Source organism: Mytilus galloprovincialis, chromosome 4 (assembly GCF_965363235.1).
Source record: "Mytilus galloprovincialis chromosome 4, xbMytGall1.hap1.1, whole genome shotgun sequence".
Taxonomy (NCBI): domain Eukaryota; kingdom Metazoa; phylum Mollusca; class Bivalvia; order Mytilida; family Mytilidae; genus Mytilus; species Mytilus galloprovincialis.
The window spans coordinates 65,209,539-65,228,477 of NC_134841.1; the positions used below are offsets into that span (position 1 = coordinate 65,209,539).

An 18,939-nucleotide genomic window follows, 5' to 3' on the forward strand; every position below is an offset into this window, starting at 1 on the left:
TAGAAAAAAAGACCATAACTAAAACCAGGTGCTCCGCAGGGCGCAGCTTTATACGACCGCAGAGGTCAAACCCTGAACAGTTGGGGCAAGTATGGACAAAACATTCAAGCGTGATACAGCTCTGAATTTGGATTGTGATCAAATTTTTGACATTACAGGGTTTTTTTTTACACAAAACAAATGTCAAGATTTTACAAATCAATTAAAGATTTCTTCTTCAAACTTATTTAAATCTAAAATTAAATAGTTGACACAGCATAGGTTTCTGACACAGAATAAATGTGGTCTAATGAACTTAAAATATTTTTTTTGCCTTTGAGCAATTCACTATGCTGTTGAATATTAATCCTCTCAAAAAAATGTTTGAAGAAATTTTCTTTTTATTCATGAAATCTGAAATGAGAAAAATTTACCCCCCCCCTTTTTTTCACATCCCCGTTTCCCTTTTTCCAAAACTGATATCAATTCAAATTTCTAATGGAGTTTGCAACAATAACTACTCTTTTAAATACATCATAAAATATTAAAATGTAAAATAAAGTGCTTGTTATCACTGAATGGTAAAGATTGGTTGGTAGTAAAAGTGAATATACATTGTTTATTGTATAAAACAATAAAAAAAACTTCATCAGCAACATTTTATATTGGCAAATTTCCAATGAAGTTATTTACATAAAGTTATTGGCAAATGAAAATAGAAAATGACATCATAGTCATGTCTGGCAAATGTCCAACATACATTATCTAAAAACATTTTAGATAAGATAAGGAAAAAAAGCTTCATCAGCAACATTTTATATTGGCAAATTTCCAATGAAGTTATTTACATAAAGTTATTGGCAAATAAAAATAGAAAATGACATCATAGTCATGTCTGGCAAATTTCCAACATATATTATCAACTACTATTCTATACAAAGAAAAATAACTCCAATTGAAAATTAATTGCTATTGCACAATATTGTGCAATTAGATATTTCTTGCTATTGTGCAATACTGTGCAATTGAAAATTTCTTGCTATTGCACAATACTTGATATGGAATCCTGATTTGGACCAACTTGAAAACTGGGCCCATAATCAAAAATCAAAGTACATGTTTAGATAAAGCATATCAAATAAGCCCAAGAATTTAATTTTTGTTAAAATCAAACTTAGTTTAATTTTGGACCCTTTGGACCTTAATGTAGACCAATTTGAAAACTGGACCAAAAATTAAGAATCTACATACACAGTTAGATTTGGCATATCAAAAAACCCATTTATTCAATTTTTGATGAAATCAAACAAAGTTTAATTTTGGACCAACTTGAAAACTAGGCCAATAATTAAAAATCTAAGTACATTTTTAAATTCAGCATATCAAAGAACCCCAAGGATTCAATTTTTGTTAAAATCAAACTAAGTTTAATTTTGGACCCTTTGGACCTTAATGTAGACCAATTTGAAAACGGGACCAAAAATTAAGAATCTACATACATAGTTAGATTCGGCATATCAAAGAACCCCAATTATTCAATTTTTGATGAAATCACACAAAGTTCAATTTTGGACCCTTTGCGCCCCTTATTCCTAAACTGTTGGGACCAAAACTCCCAAAATCAAACCCAACCTTCCTTTTATGGTCATAAACCTTGTGTTTAAATTTCATAGATTTCTATTTACTTATACTAAAGTTATGGTGCAAAAACCAAACATATTGCTTATTTGGGCCCCTTTTTGGCCCCTAATTCATAAACTGTTGTGACCTCAACTCCAAAAATCAATCCCAACCTTCCTTTTGTGGTCCTAACCTTGTGTTTAAATTTCATTGATTTCTATTTACTTATACTAAAGTTATTGTGCGAAAACCAAGAATAATGCTTATTTGGGCCCTTTTTTGGCCCTTAATTCCTAAACTGTTGGAACCAAAACTCCCAAAATCAATCCCAACCGTCCTTTTGTGGTCATAAACCTTGTGTCAAAATTTCATAGATTTCTATTCACTTAAACTAAAGTTATAGTGCGAAAACCAAGAAAATGCTTATTTGGGCCCTTTTTGGCCCCTAATTCCTAAAATGTTGGGACCAAAACTCCCAAAATCAATCCCAACCTTCCTTTTGTGGTCATAAACCTTGTGTTAAAATTTCATTGATTTCTATTCACTTTTACTAAAGTTAGAGTGCGAAAACTAAAAGTATTCGGACGACGACGACGATGACGACCACGACGACGACGCAGGACGACGACGGCAACGTGATAGCAATATACGACCAAAAAATTAAAATTTTTGCGGTCGTATAAAAACTTAACTTTGACAACTGAACCATGAAAATGAGGTTAAGGTCAGATGACACCTGCCAGTTGTACATGTACACCTTACAGTCCTTTCATACACCGAATATACTAGACCTATTGTTTATAGTATCTGAGATATGGACTTGACCACCAAAACTTAACCTTGTTCACTGATCCATGAAATGAGGTCTAGGTCAAGTGAAATCTGTCTGACGGGCATGAGGACCTTGCAAGGTATGCACATACCAAATATAGTTATTCTGTTACTTATAATAAGAGAGAATTAAACATAACAAAAATCTTAACTTTTTTTTCAAGTAGTCACTGAATCATGAAAATGAGGTCAAGGACATTGGGCATGTGACTGACAGAAACTTTGTAACATGAGGCATCTATATACAAGGTATGAAGCATCCAGGTCTTCCACCTTCTAAAATATAAAGCTTTTAAGAAGTTAGCTAGCTCCACCGCCAAATCATTATCCCTATGTTGAGCTTTCTGCGACAAAAGTCGCAGGCTTGATAAAAATTGTAATACTTCTGTGTATACAAAACTGTATTAATTCTATGTGTAAACATAATTGTAACATTTCTATGTGTATACAAAATATTAATACTTTTATGTGTGCCTTAAACTTAACATACATGAAAATATGATGCATATAAGTGATACATTTGTATATAAAAAATCTGACAAAATTGAACATAAACTGGTAGCTCTGAGTTAGATATTATATAATATTTCTTGGTATACATACAAAATCTGATTAACACCGAACATATACCCTAATTTCATGTGTTATATATATCATACATGTAAAACCTATGTATACAAAATTTGACTAACACTGAACATATGAGGTACTTCGAATAGATATCAACCTTATGCAAGTGGATGTATACATGTACATGTATAAGACTTTTATTGGTTTTGGAAAATTCAAATACAATATAAGAGAACTGTGGTCTGTTTTTTAGGGTTCGTAGTTTTTAGTGGACGTATTTATGTACATGTATAAGACTTTAATTGGTTTTGGAAAATTCAAAAACGGTTTAAAAGATGAACTGTGGTCTGTTTTTTAGAGTTCTTATATCAACTCAATTTCTAAACAATAACAGACTTTGAATAAAGAATTTTTCAACCAAAAACAAACTAACAGATGCATTGATAATTGCACAAATTTATTTGCCAAAGGTCAATTTCTATCTGATGAAGCACATGATATAACTTGCATTACAATTTACACATGTAAAACTTCTGTGTATATAAATCTTACAACAATCATGAACCAATACATCAACTTTTTGTCGTATATGAAAAATCTTCACTTACATTGCAGCTCTACCACCTTTCAAATCAAATATAGACAAAGTTATTATGGACTTGTTATTTTGTTGATGGTAACATTTAAAACTTGTATGCATATTTTCCCTTTAAAATTACTTTGAACAATTAACAATGACTATTTTAAAAATCATTTCTATTTTATGGGCAAATTGATGGAAGCCACCACACAGGGTCCTGAAGTATGTAAATATCTTCTGTTTGTAAGTAAAAGAGAAGACACAATTTTTCTACATATGCACAGAGGTGGCTTAGTTGAACGATTTTTTTCTTGCCCATGACTCTCAGTTGAACTTGGTCTTGTTTTATGGTAATAAGCATTGTGTTTAAGTTTCATATCATTTGGTTTAAGCAAACTTAAGTAAGAGAACAAAAAATAATTTTGGAATGTCCAGATGGACAAGGGTAACATTTTAAACCCCTTTTCGCCTAGCAGCAGCATCATAAAAATAGATAAAATATGACAACACAATTGCTCCATTTAGCTCAACAGCTCACCTGGTGATAACACACTGGTTTGTCATAAAGTACCATAGCTTACCTGATGATGACACACTGGTTTTCCATATCAATAAGCATGTTTCTGTACATGTTATCTGCCAAGGCATACACGTGTGGAGGGTTTTCATATTGAGCCTATAAAAAATAAATTTCAGTAATTTTTCAATCCATATGATAATTTATTCTACCGTAACTCACAACTGAAAAATCCTTACTCCTACTCCTAAATAAAACATGCTTGGCAAAGAAGAAGCCAATACTATGTAAAAGTAGAGATATATTAAAATAAAGAACCAGCAGGGGACTGGGTCAACGATATATCCTACTCATGGTAGGCTCACTACCACAAGAATATGGAGGGTGTTAAGTGCATTTCAAACTGATGAAGGATCGGGTTTTTTTTGAAGAATTTTGTTATTTGTTGAAAGCAATATTGCCAAATGTTTTTAAGAAGGTTTACATTATGTCCTGCAGAAATCAAAATATTTTGACTTACAAAATGTATTTTGTAGTTTTTAAGGTGTTGACTATTTCAAAAGAGAAGATATTTATTCTATTTGCACATTGATAAAATAGAAAAACACAATTATATTGTTGTAGATTAAAATGTGAAAAAATATGACATCAGTCAGAGAGTCATACTTATTTTCAAATTGAAATTTTAATTTACTTGTAGGTAAATTCCATAAATTGGGATATGTAAGTGTACAAAAGTTATTGTTGGTTTTTACCCAAAATAAGAGGTTAAATTTTGGCACTTTATATTGATAAAAATTTGCCATTACGAAATTCATTGTTACATCTGTCATGGTTGATTGGTGTATAAGTTAAAAAGAACCTTGTAAAATAGGATAAAATACAATGACATCGCCATATTCATCCACTTAGACAATAAACAAAAGAATTAAAAAAAAACCCACAATATATGATACCAAGTTATATTGACAAAAAAAGATTAAAGGGTTTACAATTTATTTGAAGTGATTTGTTTCAATAATTCAGTATCTATATATGACACAACAGTTTAATCACCCCTGTAAATGAATATAAGGTCAATTATTATATAATTGAAAAATTTATATTTATGAACATGGAAGTATTACGTAATTTTCTCATGATATGTAGTAGTTTAATTGTTTACAATAAACAATATAATGAATGTATATTTATTGATAATTTTCAACTTTAAACTGTTTCTGCATAGGTTTCTTCAAATTATAACAATTATGATATCTATAGTATGATATGCTCATGATAAAAACATTGCCATCAGAACGGCTTTTAAAAAAATGCACTGAAACCTGTGAGAAGGAGTCTTTAACTTTACATAAAATTGGTGCAGATTTTACATTGAAATGAAGAACAGCCATGACAGTATGAGGTTTTTTTTTCAATGCATGTTCACAGCATTTAAGATTCCACTTATAAAATGTACAACTTTCTCCATTTGATTTATTTTATAGATATAAGAAGATGTGGTATGAGTACCAATGAGACAACTCTTCATCAAAGCCGCAATTTTTAAAAAGAAACCACTATAGGAATACATGTTCTACTATACTTACTGCTCCTTGGTAAAGCTCAACTTCTCTATCTGTAAATATGTTGATATGTTTGAATGGATTTACGGAGACTAACACTGGTCCTATATATGTCTGGTATAAGGTTAAGGATAAAACATTGTTTGCTGCTATAGGATCAAGATTGTCCATAAAACGTTCCCATCTTCGAGAAAATGTGCTGGTAAAATCATAAATATTATATACAAGCCATTCAAGATACCAAGCTTACAATTAAATATGCCAAATTGGTATTGGTTTACTGAAGACTTATGAGCTGCACTCAAATCAAAATAAATTGCTTCGCCGAATGCAGTTGGATACGACCACAGAAGTCCAACCCTGAAAAGTTGGGGCCAAAATGGTCACAATATTCACGCTTGATATAGGTCTGAATTTGGATTCTAATTGAACTTTTGACACATAATAGGTTTTAAACACAGAATAACTGTAGTCAAAGAACTTAAAATTGGTTATATGATTTGAATTTATATCAATTTTTTTGCTTTTGTGCAATACACTATGCTGTTGAATATTAACCCCCTAAAAAAATATTTAAAGAAATTTTCTTTCATGCAAAATTATGCAAAAAAACGATGAGTCTTATGTAGACGAAACGCGCGTCTGGCATACTAAATTATAATCCTGGTCCCTTTGATAACTATTTACAGCCATTACAGGTTGCACTTTGTTTCTAAAAACACTCTTTTAGGGAGAACTTGAATATTCATAGAAAATTAATTTTTACATACTAGTTCCCAGTAATTCTCTCTGTGTTGCATCTCACAGAGACATAACTTGGCAATGTTACCAGTAAATAAACATCTGCATATTGTTTACATTGAAATCTGTGGTAACCTTTCATTCGAGGTAGGGGTAGAAAAGAAAATTAGTGTTAGTTTAAACTCTGAGAAGTTAAGGGCATATAAACGTTGAAAATATGCCGCACAGCCCTATATTTTGACCTTTGAAAAAAATTGTGGTGCATATGAACATTCAATTCTAGGATAAGATTTTTTTCAAAACTTCATAGTAAAAGTGGTACAGTTTTAGCCGTAAAAGGAGTTCCTATGGGAAATTGCATTGTCAATATTTACAGAAATGCAACCTATAAGCATCACTTCAAATGAAGATTTTTCAAGCTGGCAGGTTTAAAACTAAACAGAATGATATACATAGTTCTGTTGAAATTGAAAGAGATTTCAAATTTTCACTAACATAATTTATTAGTATTATTGTATCCCCTTTTTACAATTTCATTGTAAAACTGTAATAAATAATAGACATAAGAAGATGTGGTTTGAGTGCCAATGAGACAACTCTCCATCCAAGTCTAGATGGATATCATACAAAATATTATGTACATGTCAGTTCAGGTGTTCCAATATGTATATCATCATTCTGCACTGCTTTACCTTTTCAAGAATTTTTAAGAATGTGCAGGTGCAAGGAATTGATCATTTCCTTAAATCTAAATGTAGTAAATTTGTACCTTCAAGAAATAATAAGCGTTTTGATTATATATTAACGTGTTTACATGTACAATTATCTGACAAATGTGCCAGGGGCAATCACTCTGATTATAACTTTGTCAAGAAAGGTGTAACCTTATTACAAAATTGTCATAAATCTTTACCTTCAATTGTGAATAGTCTTTTAGAGAATTAATAATTTCATGTAAATATTCAAATTCCCAAAGTTGGTGCTTGATTTAAAAAATAACAATTTACAAAAGCATGTATGAAATTGAAAGCTAATTCTTTTTATTACTAGCATACCTTTTTTTTATACTTGGGCTCAACTTGACTTCTTTTTATTTTCAATTTCCGTAAAGAGACATACATGTACTCTCAATTTAAAATCTACATGTCAATATTTTAAACAAATATAAACCTTTATACATAACTCATTACTATACATGTATATTATTATATAAATATACCATGCACTTATTGTGCATAGAAACTAATTTATTTTATGCTTCATTGGATACCATCCTTGTTTAAATATACATATTTAGAAACAACAACATTGAAATGAACAATAGGATTTTTGTAAACAGGAACTCATTTCTAAAATTTAGTGTATTTCCTCCTATAAATACAATACGCCCTAATGAACTCAACAGATGCTTCTATTCATAATTATCATTATATTCTTTTATATTTGGACATGACTTTGCATATTTATTTACTAAAGATAAAATTTTCTTTTAGCACTGATAATTTTTTAACACATAACTATTATTATGTCTATATGTTGAAATGTGATGTACCCATTATGATTCATAATGACCCCCATAATCTTATGATCCATCTGGTTTAAAATCAATACCCATAAATAGAAAAACAATAATGTGAAAAATATGATTTTTTGCAAACAGGAATTTAAAAAAAACCTAAATTCCATTATTTCCTCATTTGTATAAAACTTCTGGCAACACCTTTCACAAATTATTTATCAATGCAAATCTCAATTGCATAATCATGCTGTGTATTCAAGTACCCAATTGAAAGTAAATTGAAGCATATCACAAGTTATTGTTGTCAAGTACAAATTGTACTTTAAAACTACCTAAAGAAACTATTTACTTCCTTAAACCTGATGAAACTAATGAACATTTTTATTTCAAATTAATGTCATTGCATTACAGAACTACAGACCATTATGTAGTCATCTATTCCTCTAGTTAAAAGAAGAAATCAGGGTATTTTATACATGTATATGGTCCTATTTGACATTTGTGGAAATTTTTACCCCATCCCCCCCCCCAAAAAAACCCTCCTCGTCAATAGGGAGTCAAAATTATTGGAGCAATACATACAGAAATTGTTACAGAAAAGAAACGATATAGGTTATCCATCATTGATTGAATTATCTACTCACGACACAAAATCAATACATGCACAGCAAAAAACACAAAAAGAAAAGGAACAACGCTTTTATTGCTGTTCTTCATTTAAAAGTCACATTAAGGCCTTCAACACAGAGCAAAAAACCCCTACGATTTCAAACTTACTGTCATTGAAAATTGGTAATTTAACTAGAATATAAGTGCACCTCTACCAAAATAAGTCATTTGTATCCCTCATTAAATGTAAATAGTGCATTTCCTTGGTTTTTCATTTGTTTTACAGACACATACAATGTACAAAAAAAACAATAAAACTTAGAGTAGCTACAAGAGAACAATGTGATCTTATCAAGACCTGATTTACAGAACACAAGCAGACATAACAAGTAAGGTTTTAAGAATATCAGTATACCATTAATTACTCATTTACTCGTCTAGATGCAAAATATTTTTTTATTTTTTTCACAAGGAAACTTTTTATTTTATTCCTCATCAGTTTTTTACATTTTACAACCTATTGTTTTGTATATATATGCAATTTCTATAATCGACAGTCATGAAATGTTATTAAATTACAAAATTTGAACTTTTTTTTAAATTTTATACATTGTGACTTGGAAAGAGAGTTGTCTCATTGACACTCATCATACCACATCTTTTTATTTATAGATCTTATTTAAGCCGATATATGACATATTTTTCCTATATATTATAATATCTTTAACCAAATTACAAAGGTATAAGTAGAGTGTTTGAGGCTGTCATCTTTTTCACAACTATATACACTTATATCAGATGAAAATAAGATCGAAAACCTGATATTTTTAATGGGCTACAAGTGTTTTTAATAAAACTGATAGATAATTGAATTTAAATGCAGACATCCTGTTATGTGAATCATCCTCTATCTATCATAGGTTACAGGACTTAACACATTGTTGATTTACATGTTTCTTGTAAGGGTATTACTAAACATGAAACAAATAAGTACCTAAATAAAATATATAATAAACTACAAGACCCTTAAAGGATTTAGGATTTTTATGGGAATTTATTTATGTATACTTCTATCTATAATATTGCATCATATTTTAATTTATTCATTTTTTTACCAAGAATTTATCTACACTTTCTTCTATTTATAAATGCAATTTAAGTGCATCATACCGGTATTTTAATTTATTTATATTTATAACATTTTATTACTGATAAACCTTAAAGGGAAACTTCGCAAAAAAATCAAAAATTGATATTATGTTTATTCTATATAAAAATGCTCAAATTCATAGGTATTAAAGTTTTATTCTGCTAGATAAGAGATCACCATCGATTTTAAATTTAGAGTATCAATTATCTCCGGTCGGCCATTTTGTCACCTTGTCCGATTTGCAGTCGCGATATGTCTAAGGACCAGAACTACAGTAACCCGATGTAGTCGTAATTGCGTGTCGATATCTCGTCAATCGTACGGTTGTTTTATCCGACTAGTTAACTTGATACGGAAAATTTTCTTTTTTTTTTTAATAACCATGATCTGTTATTTTAAGACTGATAATATAGGAATTAGTGAAAAAGTCAAAATTTCAAATCATAAATAAGTCTTCCGTGAAACTTGAATTGTTTTCGGCAATCTAATTAGTTCATAATTCTTTTATGTAATAAACTTTATTCAAATAAATTAGGATCTTCGCTCCACTGATCACCCGCATGGCTAAAGGTATTACTCCCAAAGGTATTGTAGGGGGTGTGAGGTGACACGTCCAGGTATTCAAGCGATTTCCTGTCGAGTTTGCAAATTCATGCATCGTTTCACTTCTTAGTGTATTGATAAGTGTACACGGCCGATAACTTATAACTTTCCATTTTGAACTATTAGGTGTATAATATACATCTCTATCTTGCGTGTCCGAAAGTGATATAATATATAGTCATTACTAAACATATACGCTTGTTTATGAATAACATTTCTGGTTAAAAGAAAATTATTTATAAAAATATAAATAATACCAAAAAAAACAACAGATCTGATGAAATAAAAAAAAAATCCAAGAGTAAATTTGGTAAAATGTAATATATACTCGTTGTCAATGGTGAAGGACAGATTGGAACATACCAGAAATATATTGATTTAAAAAAAGGTACGCACTTGTCGACCATTCGTATATACGCCTGGATTATAAGTTACGGAACTATAGCGCAAATTAAAATATATACATTTATACATAGAACATAAGAAAGAATAATATATTTTGCGTAAATTGGGGTAAAAGTTTTGTAAAATGAAAAGTCCACGTATGCCAACAGTAAGTAATCATCAAATGTCGATAGATTATTGTATTATATACCAAACGAAGAAGGAGAAGAAGAAGAGATTTAAACACAGGTCGATATATAACTTTATTTGGCTCATCGAAGTTATGGACATTTATAATTCAATTAGATTGTTCTCGAAAAAAGGACGAAATTCGTCTTCGTCACAATTGTTCCAAAATGCATGTAATATATACGCCACTGGAAGTACACTTATACCGAGGGATGTGAATATTTTCCGGGAAAACTATAGAGTATCAAAGTTTCAAATCAATTTCGGGATTTATTTTCTCTCTAGATATTCAATGACAGCAATTTAAAGAAACTGCTTGTCCGCTTTAGTGGTATTCTTGCCAGTTGAAACAGACTTATAATTACATTAAAAAATAGGGAAGGATGACATTAAATTCGTTGTCTTTTTTTATACATCGTTGGTCAAATAGCTAAAGTATTATATATAGTTACGGTGTGAGACGAAGAGTATTTTAAGAAGGACATATTCCCGATTATGTATAAATTTTGTCGATGTTTTTCACACTTGAAAAGCATATCTGTTCGTAATTTGTCGATTCCATTCCAATAAGATCCTTTAATTTCTTGTCAATTTTTTTAAACATTTTTCTTTTTAAATATCTGAAGTCTTCATGTGTTGTCAGATTTAAAATATTTTGATGAGCACATTAATTTCTAAATAGGTTATTAAAGATCACTTTGGATGGACTAAAATATATAATTGCAATTGTTAATGATCTGTTTACAATATTTAAGGCTGCCGATCCTTATTTGAAATAGTACAATTTTTAGTTCATAAACTCGTGTTTAGAAGGCTATTTTTATTTATAAATTCTTCAATTAAAATAATTCAGTGTTTTATCGTTACTAAAGTAATCAAAAGTCATAATTCATTAAAAAGTGATCTTATGCAAAATATAAAAATATACAACAGCTATCCAGTTATTGTGCGATCTTATTATTCCCGTTAATTAATTTTAATTTTTTTTTTTACATTAATGTGTCTGAAATTTTGTCGGAGTCCCGTTTACAATTATGTTGTTCACACCTGAATGCCAGTGAACCGTGACGCCTAGATTTCACTGAATGAGGATCAAAGGATTAGAATTACATAATGCTAATCTTTTAATTACCTTGAGTTAACCTACGCATTCAACATTCTTTAGGTGTCACAAAACAATACACATTTTATTTCCACCGTACAAGCAAGTGAAAATGTTTGCTGTAATGAAGCAAAAACGTCAGAATACAAACATGTATTTTTAATACACTATTGATCATGTCAATTTCATATGTTTGTTTAAAGTATTTGTACAAAACAAATCATAAAAATGTTCTATGTATGAATTAATTTTATTATTAAAATTCGTTTTAAAATATCCACACGATCTAATTTTAAAAGTTGCATGGCTATCACTTATTTTTCGTTGGTTAATAGCTACACCAAAAGTCGTCGATGCGCTTTAAATCGCGTAATTAGATTGTTAACGAACAAGACTTAAATGAGATATTTTCACTCCCGGCATGCATCAAAGACTTAAACTACGTCACATAAGTCAGGAAGCTTCAAGAAATAAAATTAATAATTCACAATTTTCTTCTTTATTAGATTTCATATCAAAATAAAACTTGGTGAATATGTTTTTTATGGTATTATGAACATAATAAGATGAAAAGTGAAAAATCGCGAATTATCCCTTTAATAGTACAATAAGTACATGTATTTACAAGAAATAAAATGTAGCTTGACATTCAATATTTACAGTATTTATTGTTGAACCCTCTGACATAGTCAATGTTAAGATGAAAAACAATTAAATTATAACCATTAGACAGAAGATCTTATGTCCAAGAAAAAGAAAATGTGCAGTTCTTTTTAATGTCAATTTATTGTGCAATTTTTTATAAAGACAAATATATTCAACACACCCAATGCAACAAGTGCACATCATTTCCCTATGCCAAATCATATGAAAACCATTGGCGGATCCAGAATACCCCCTTTATTTTGGACGATCAATGCATTTGAATGGGGACATGTGGTTGGAACACCCCCCCCCCCCTTTTTAAAATGGCTGGATCCGCCCCCTGAAAACCAACTTGACATAAGGAGTTGCATTCACAGGATAGTAACACAAACCAAGATATAAAGAGTTGAAGGGAATTAACTCTTGTATTTTCTACTTTTTTTAAAGATGTGCTAATTTACCAGTCAAACTTGTTGGCTGCACAATTGATTAGTTCTTTTATTTATGTTTTATTATTCAAATTCACACCGTTATACCTAAATCTTTTCAGACATTTTGGTGTCAGCCATATAAATGTAAGCTAATAATCTCATGACCCTATGATCCTCTATACTGGAAAATTCCATATGATTATGAACATCATTAAATTGCAAACAAATCTGACCTTAACTGATCATTTCTTAAATGTAGCCTTATTAGTTTTTTTTTTTTTTCTATTGTTCAAAGGATACATAAATGACATCTTCCATAAACCTCTTTTTGAGATTTTCCACAATGGCTGGTTCTGATATCTTCTGTAGCAGAACCATGTCATCGACACCACTGGTCTTGACATTGTGACTCTGCCAATGGTATGGCTGAAAACAAAACATAAACAAACCGATGGAATAGCAGTTTTAATTAGTTTGAACAAAAAATTTAAAAAATTTTAATGTGAACATGATTTTAAAATAATTACAGAAATGTAAATGTATGTAATTCAAAGCGTATTGTAAAATGCATGTATCTTTAATTTGATATCTATTCATATTCAGGAACATCACTTGGCATAAGTCAATGCTGGAGCCCTGATTTTTGAAGTAATTTGGTATTGTAAATTTAAACCTAGCTGCCACTTTAAAAATTCAAAGTATTTACTATCTTTTAAATTCATATATGGTAAAATTTGTTGCGTTTTGCTAAATGAAGGGTACATGTATGTCCAGGTTTTTTTTTCATTATAAAAAAATTTATCAAAATCTCTGATGAAAATAAAATTTATCTATTTTCTAAGATAACATTACAAAATGTACATGCAGGTACCTTATGGCATGTTAAAAAGTGTTCTTATGTGAACTTGACCTAAAATACACATTTATGCACACAACATACATGTACATGATATAGAATATTGTATAATTTATTCCTTCTGGAATTTGTTTTAAAAGAAGACAGATTATGTAAGAGCATAACTTAAGAATGTGACTCCTGCAATAATCTGGAAGTTCATGCAGTAGCATTCATTATAATGTTTTATGACAGGAGCGAAACATTTAAGGACAGGCGTAAAAAATAAATCCAAATGTGGCTAAATTAAAGTATTTTTTTTTTTATATTTTTTTAACTAAAATTTCCAAATTGATGCTTGTATTTAAGTTCATTAAACTCAACATGAATAGCCCATAATTGATCAAATCACAAAATAAGTAGTTGCATGTAAGCTGTACAGATGTGCCAATTTCAGTGTTTTTTTTAAAAGATTGCTATAAATACATTTGTACCTATATTTTGATTTATTTGATAAATGATTTTAGAACAATTAAACATAACAAGAATGATCAAATTGACATCTATTCAATTTACCTATTTTTCCTATCATACTACAATTTGGAAGATCTTGTTTGAAACAGAAAAGTTTACCAGTAAATGTACATATCATTTGGAAGATCTTTTTTGAAACAGAAAAGTTTACCAGTAAATGTACATATCATTTGGAAGATGGTATTTGAAACAGAAAAGTTTATCAGTAAATGTACCTATCATTTGGAAGATCGTATTTGAAACTGAATAGTTTATCAGTAAATGTACCTATCATTTGGAAGATCTTATTTGAAACAGAATAGTTTACCAGTAAATGTACATATCATTTGGAAGATCGTATTTGAAACAGAATAGTTTACCAGTAAATGTACATATCATTTGGAAGATCTTATTTGAAACAGAATAGTTTACCAGTAAATGTACATATCATTTGGAAGATCTTATTTGAAACAGAATAGTTTACCAGTAAATGTACATATCATTTGGAAGATCGTATTTGAAACAGAATAGTTTACCAGTAAATGTACATATCATTTGGAAGATCTTATTAGAAACAGAATAGTTTACCAGTAAATGTACATATCATTTGGAAGATCGTATTTGAAACTGAATAGTTTACCAGTAAATGTACATATCATTGGAAGATCTTATTTGAAACAGAATAGTTTACCAGTAAATGTACATATCATTTGGAAGATCGTATTTGAAACTGAATAGTTTATCAGTAAATGTACATATCATTTGGAAGATCTTATTTGAAACAGAATAGTTCATCAGTAATTGTACATATCATTTGGAAGATCATATTTGAAACAGAATAGTTTACCAGTAAATGTACATATCATTGGAAGATCTTATTTGAAACAGAATAGTTTACCAGTAAATATACATATCATTTGGAAGATCGTATTTGAAACTGAATAGTTTATCAGTAAATGTACATATCATTTGGAAGATCGTATTTAAAACAGAATAGTTTACCAGTAAATGTACATATCATTTGGAAGATCGTATTTGAAACTGAATAGTTTATCAGTAAATGTACATATCATTTGGAAGATCTTATTTGAAACAGAATAGTTTACCAGTAAATGTACATATCATTTGGAAGATCGTATTTAAAACAGAATAGTTTACCAGTAAATGTACATATCATTGGAAGATCTTATTTGAAACAGAATAGTTTACCAGTAAATGTATATATCATTTGGAAGATCGTATTTGAAACAGAATAGTTTACCAGTAAATGTACATATCATTTGGAAGATCTTATTTGAAACAGAATAGTTTACCAGTAAATGTACATATCATTTGGAAGATCGTATTTGAAACAGAATAGTTTACCAGTAAATGTACATATCATTGGAAGATCTTATTTGAAACAGAATAGTTTACCAGTAAATGTACATTTCATTGGAAGATCTTATTTGAAACAGAATAGTTTACCAGTAATTGTATATATCATTTGGAAGATCGTTTTTAAAATAGAATAGTTTACCAGTAAATGTACATATAATTTGGAAGATCGTATGGAAACAGAAATGCGAGATAAAAGTATTGCAATGCATTCAAGTACTGTCATCTATTTGGTATTTACAAATTCTATAATATACCAAAACATTTTAATATTGAGATAATGCTTGAAAATCCATCTTTTTTATAAAGCACACCAGGCCTTATTGTTAGCAATGATATTATCACATTTAATTAATTAAAAAAGATAAAAATCATTAATATCTCCGAAAATTTCAAAACGGTGTGGAAGGAAGTGAATTGTTTGAACTTTCTTTACAAAATATTTCCTTTTCAAATTGACAAATGTAAACATTATCTATTTACTTATTAGATAAATACCAGATTTGTACCAAAGATAACAATACTTGATTCTGCCTCTTACAAATATTAATTTAAACTTACCTTCGACTAATAAAAATAAAATGTTAAATATACAATATTTCCCATTATCATGATGAATTATACATGTATGCATTTATATTTTAAATGTATTTTTGGGGGTTGTTGGTCTGTTCTTTTGATGACATATACGGTCCATACCTGCCAACTTTTCAAAATGCCCATGGGGGTTTTGCATGCAAGATGGCTGTCATAGTCCTAAAAAAGCTTCAAGGGGGCCTTCAAATCAATTTAATGTTGTTTCTTGGCTTCTTCATACTTTTATAAGCCTAAAGTCATTGCAATATTAATTGGTTTGTTTAAATTGTGGACAAAATTGCTCTTTTAAAATATCAATTTGGGAGCCTCCATGGGGGAAATCCCCCGCAAATAGTGACAGTTGACAGGTATGTATACCTTGTAGACATCATAAGTTATGGAACATTTTTCAATTTTAATATTCTTAAGTACAGTAAAACAAACAATTGAAATGCTCACTAAAGAAATTAATATATTGTGTATTTGTCAAACTGGACCAATTTACAAAATGTACGAAGATATTATTTGGATGAAACTTAAAACACAGAAAATCAAATACATGTATCACCTGTGTTTTTGTACCACAGATAAGATTTTCTGATTAAAAATTAACGATTTCTTAAATTATAGCATCACAGAACAAAAATATAGGACCATGCTTTGGTATTTATACATGCAAGACTGCAGGTATGTGGTGCTTTAAGAGAATTATAGTTATCCCGTACCATTGTAAACTCGTACCAACGTCAACTCGTACCACTTTACAAAAACTCGTACCAATGCAAACTCGTACCACTGCTAACTCGTACCAACTTATTTAAATGCATTTAAATGGTGTTTAATGATGTATATAATTTACTTTCCCTCAATACCTCTCAAGCCTGTAAAATGTATATAATTTATAGTACGATGACCAATTTGTAGCTAATGTTACCTGTCTATTCGATCAAAAATACGGTGGCAGATTTGCTTTGATGTCTCCTTTGAATAGACTCTTTTTAAACTTTTACTGATAACTATTTAATTTAATTTTTAATCATTCCAAATCAATTTTTCATGATAAAATCCTAGCAGTTAATCAAAATGATTTCCAAAATGAAATTCTTACTTTTTATAAATAACAAGTTACAATGAAATGTAACTGTTTCCTGTTCCCGAATTTTCCCGCCAAAAAGCACATGGCTTTCAACAATTGTAAACATAGCATTCGATTTGTGATCATGGATTACCAGCATTAAATTAATTTGATTTGGATATAGATATTCAACTTAAGGTACAGTTAAGCAAATTTTTTTACTTTCTTCTGGATTATAATCAGATAATTGCTTTGAAAGTTCAGCTTAAAAAATAAAGCTTTTTGAAAAACTTTCGTATTTTTTGTCTATTAAAATCCAGTATAAAATTCAAGTAATTCAACATTAGTTTTATTAAGTTTACAAAAGAATACCATAAAATATTCGTAGTTTTTAATATTTTTTTGATGGTACGAGTTTGAAGTGGTACGACTTCCCAGTGGTACGAGTTAACTTTTTTGGTACGAGTTAACATGGTACGAGTTTCCGTTGGTACGAGTTAACATGGTACGAGTTTCCGTTGGTACGAGTTAACTTGCTTCCCTTTAAGAGCCTGCATGGGGAGAACACTGCCTAGTGGTTCACGATAGATTTGATCTTTTGATCCGTTGAGTAAAGTCATCAATTACAACTTGTTAGTTTTTATCTGTACACATAAATTTCCATAATATCTCATATATTAAAAATGAAATTTAATATAAAGATATTTTTACTATGATTCAATAGGGTGATCTATATATACATGTACACCACTTTTGTGTGAGTGGTCTCAGTCTATGTTAAAATATGTGTCCCATAAACTGCATAAACTTTAAGTATGTGTATTAACACGTTCATGACTCTCATAAACTTCGATAGTCATTTATTCGTGTATTAAATTGAAAAATTATCCCGGAAATGAGACTTTTGTGAAAACAAACTAGTAAATATTGAACGTTATATTCATTTTTCCTGTCCTTACCATTTTAAAAATCTGTTATCAACCGCAGAAAACTTTACAGGCAACTCTTTCGTTGGAGGTCACATTATATTTTCGGGATACATTAGACTGAAAAGACTTAAAATATAAATGTTTGATCTCTCAGTGCATCTTTTCGTAAACCGGAAGTTTATGACAACAGGTGCTTGCGCCTGCTCTTCTTTAACTCGACTGGATTCTTAGGGTTACACCTCTTCTCTCGCTAATCAATCAAAAAGTTCTATAGCGGGTAATATAAATGAAGAATGAACATTGAATGTATTTGCCTTTATACATTTAGACATTTCATTATATGGACAAAATTGCCTTAAGCTTTTTACTAGATATGAAACAGCTGGGTCCAATACTTATTACAGGGTCTGGATATGTATACTTACAGGTATATGTATATTATCATTATATAGATATGTATGGGTATTGTGTATTTTGATATTTGATCAAATAAATTTATACCAGAGACATATATACACATGTATATATGTCTCTGTTTATTCAACACATGGCTGTCAAAAAAAATGTTTGATTGCGTCCTTGGAGAAGTCTTTTTCGGC

General features: G+C 29.7%; 1 protein-coding gene across 4 annotated transcripts in view; it reads right to left on the reverse strand.

The window, feature by feature from the left end:
• Positions 1-18,529, reverse strand: part of LOC143072709 (unconventional myosin-Ie-like) — a 50,209-nt gene extending 31,680 nt beyond the window's left edge. For 3 of the 4 annotated variants that reach the window (XM_076247793.1, XM_076247791.1, XM_076247792.1), the window contains exons 1-4: positions 18,371-18,528; positions 13,336-13,461; positions 5,687-5,776; positions 4,162-4,256 (exon numbers count right to left, since the gene is read on the reverse strand). In XM_076247793.1, coding sequence (XP_076103908.1) covers positions 4,162-4,256; positions 5,687-5,776; positions 13,336-13,461; positions 18,371-18,373 — 314 coding nt within the window. In that variant the 5' untranslated portion in view covers positions 18,374-18,528. Of the gene's footprint in view, positions 1-4,161; positions 4,257-5,686; positions 5,777-13,335; positions 13,462-18,370 lie in introns of all 4 variants that reach the window. The other variant, XM_076247790.1, reaches the window with a different exon arrangement.
• Between the last annotated feature and the right edge of the window lie 410 nt (positions 18,530-18,939).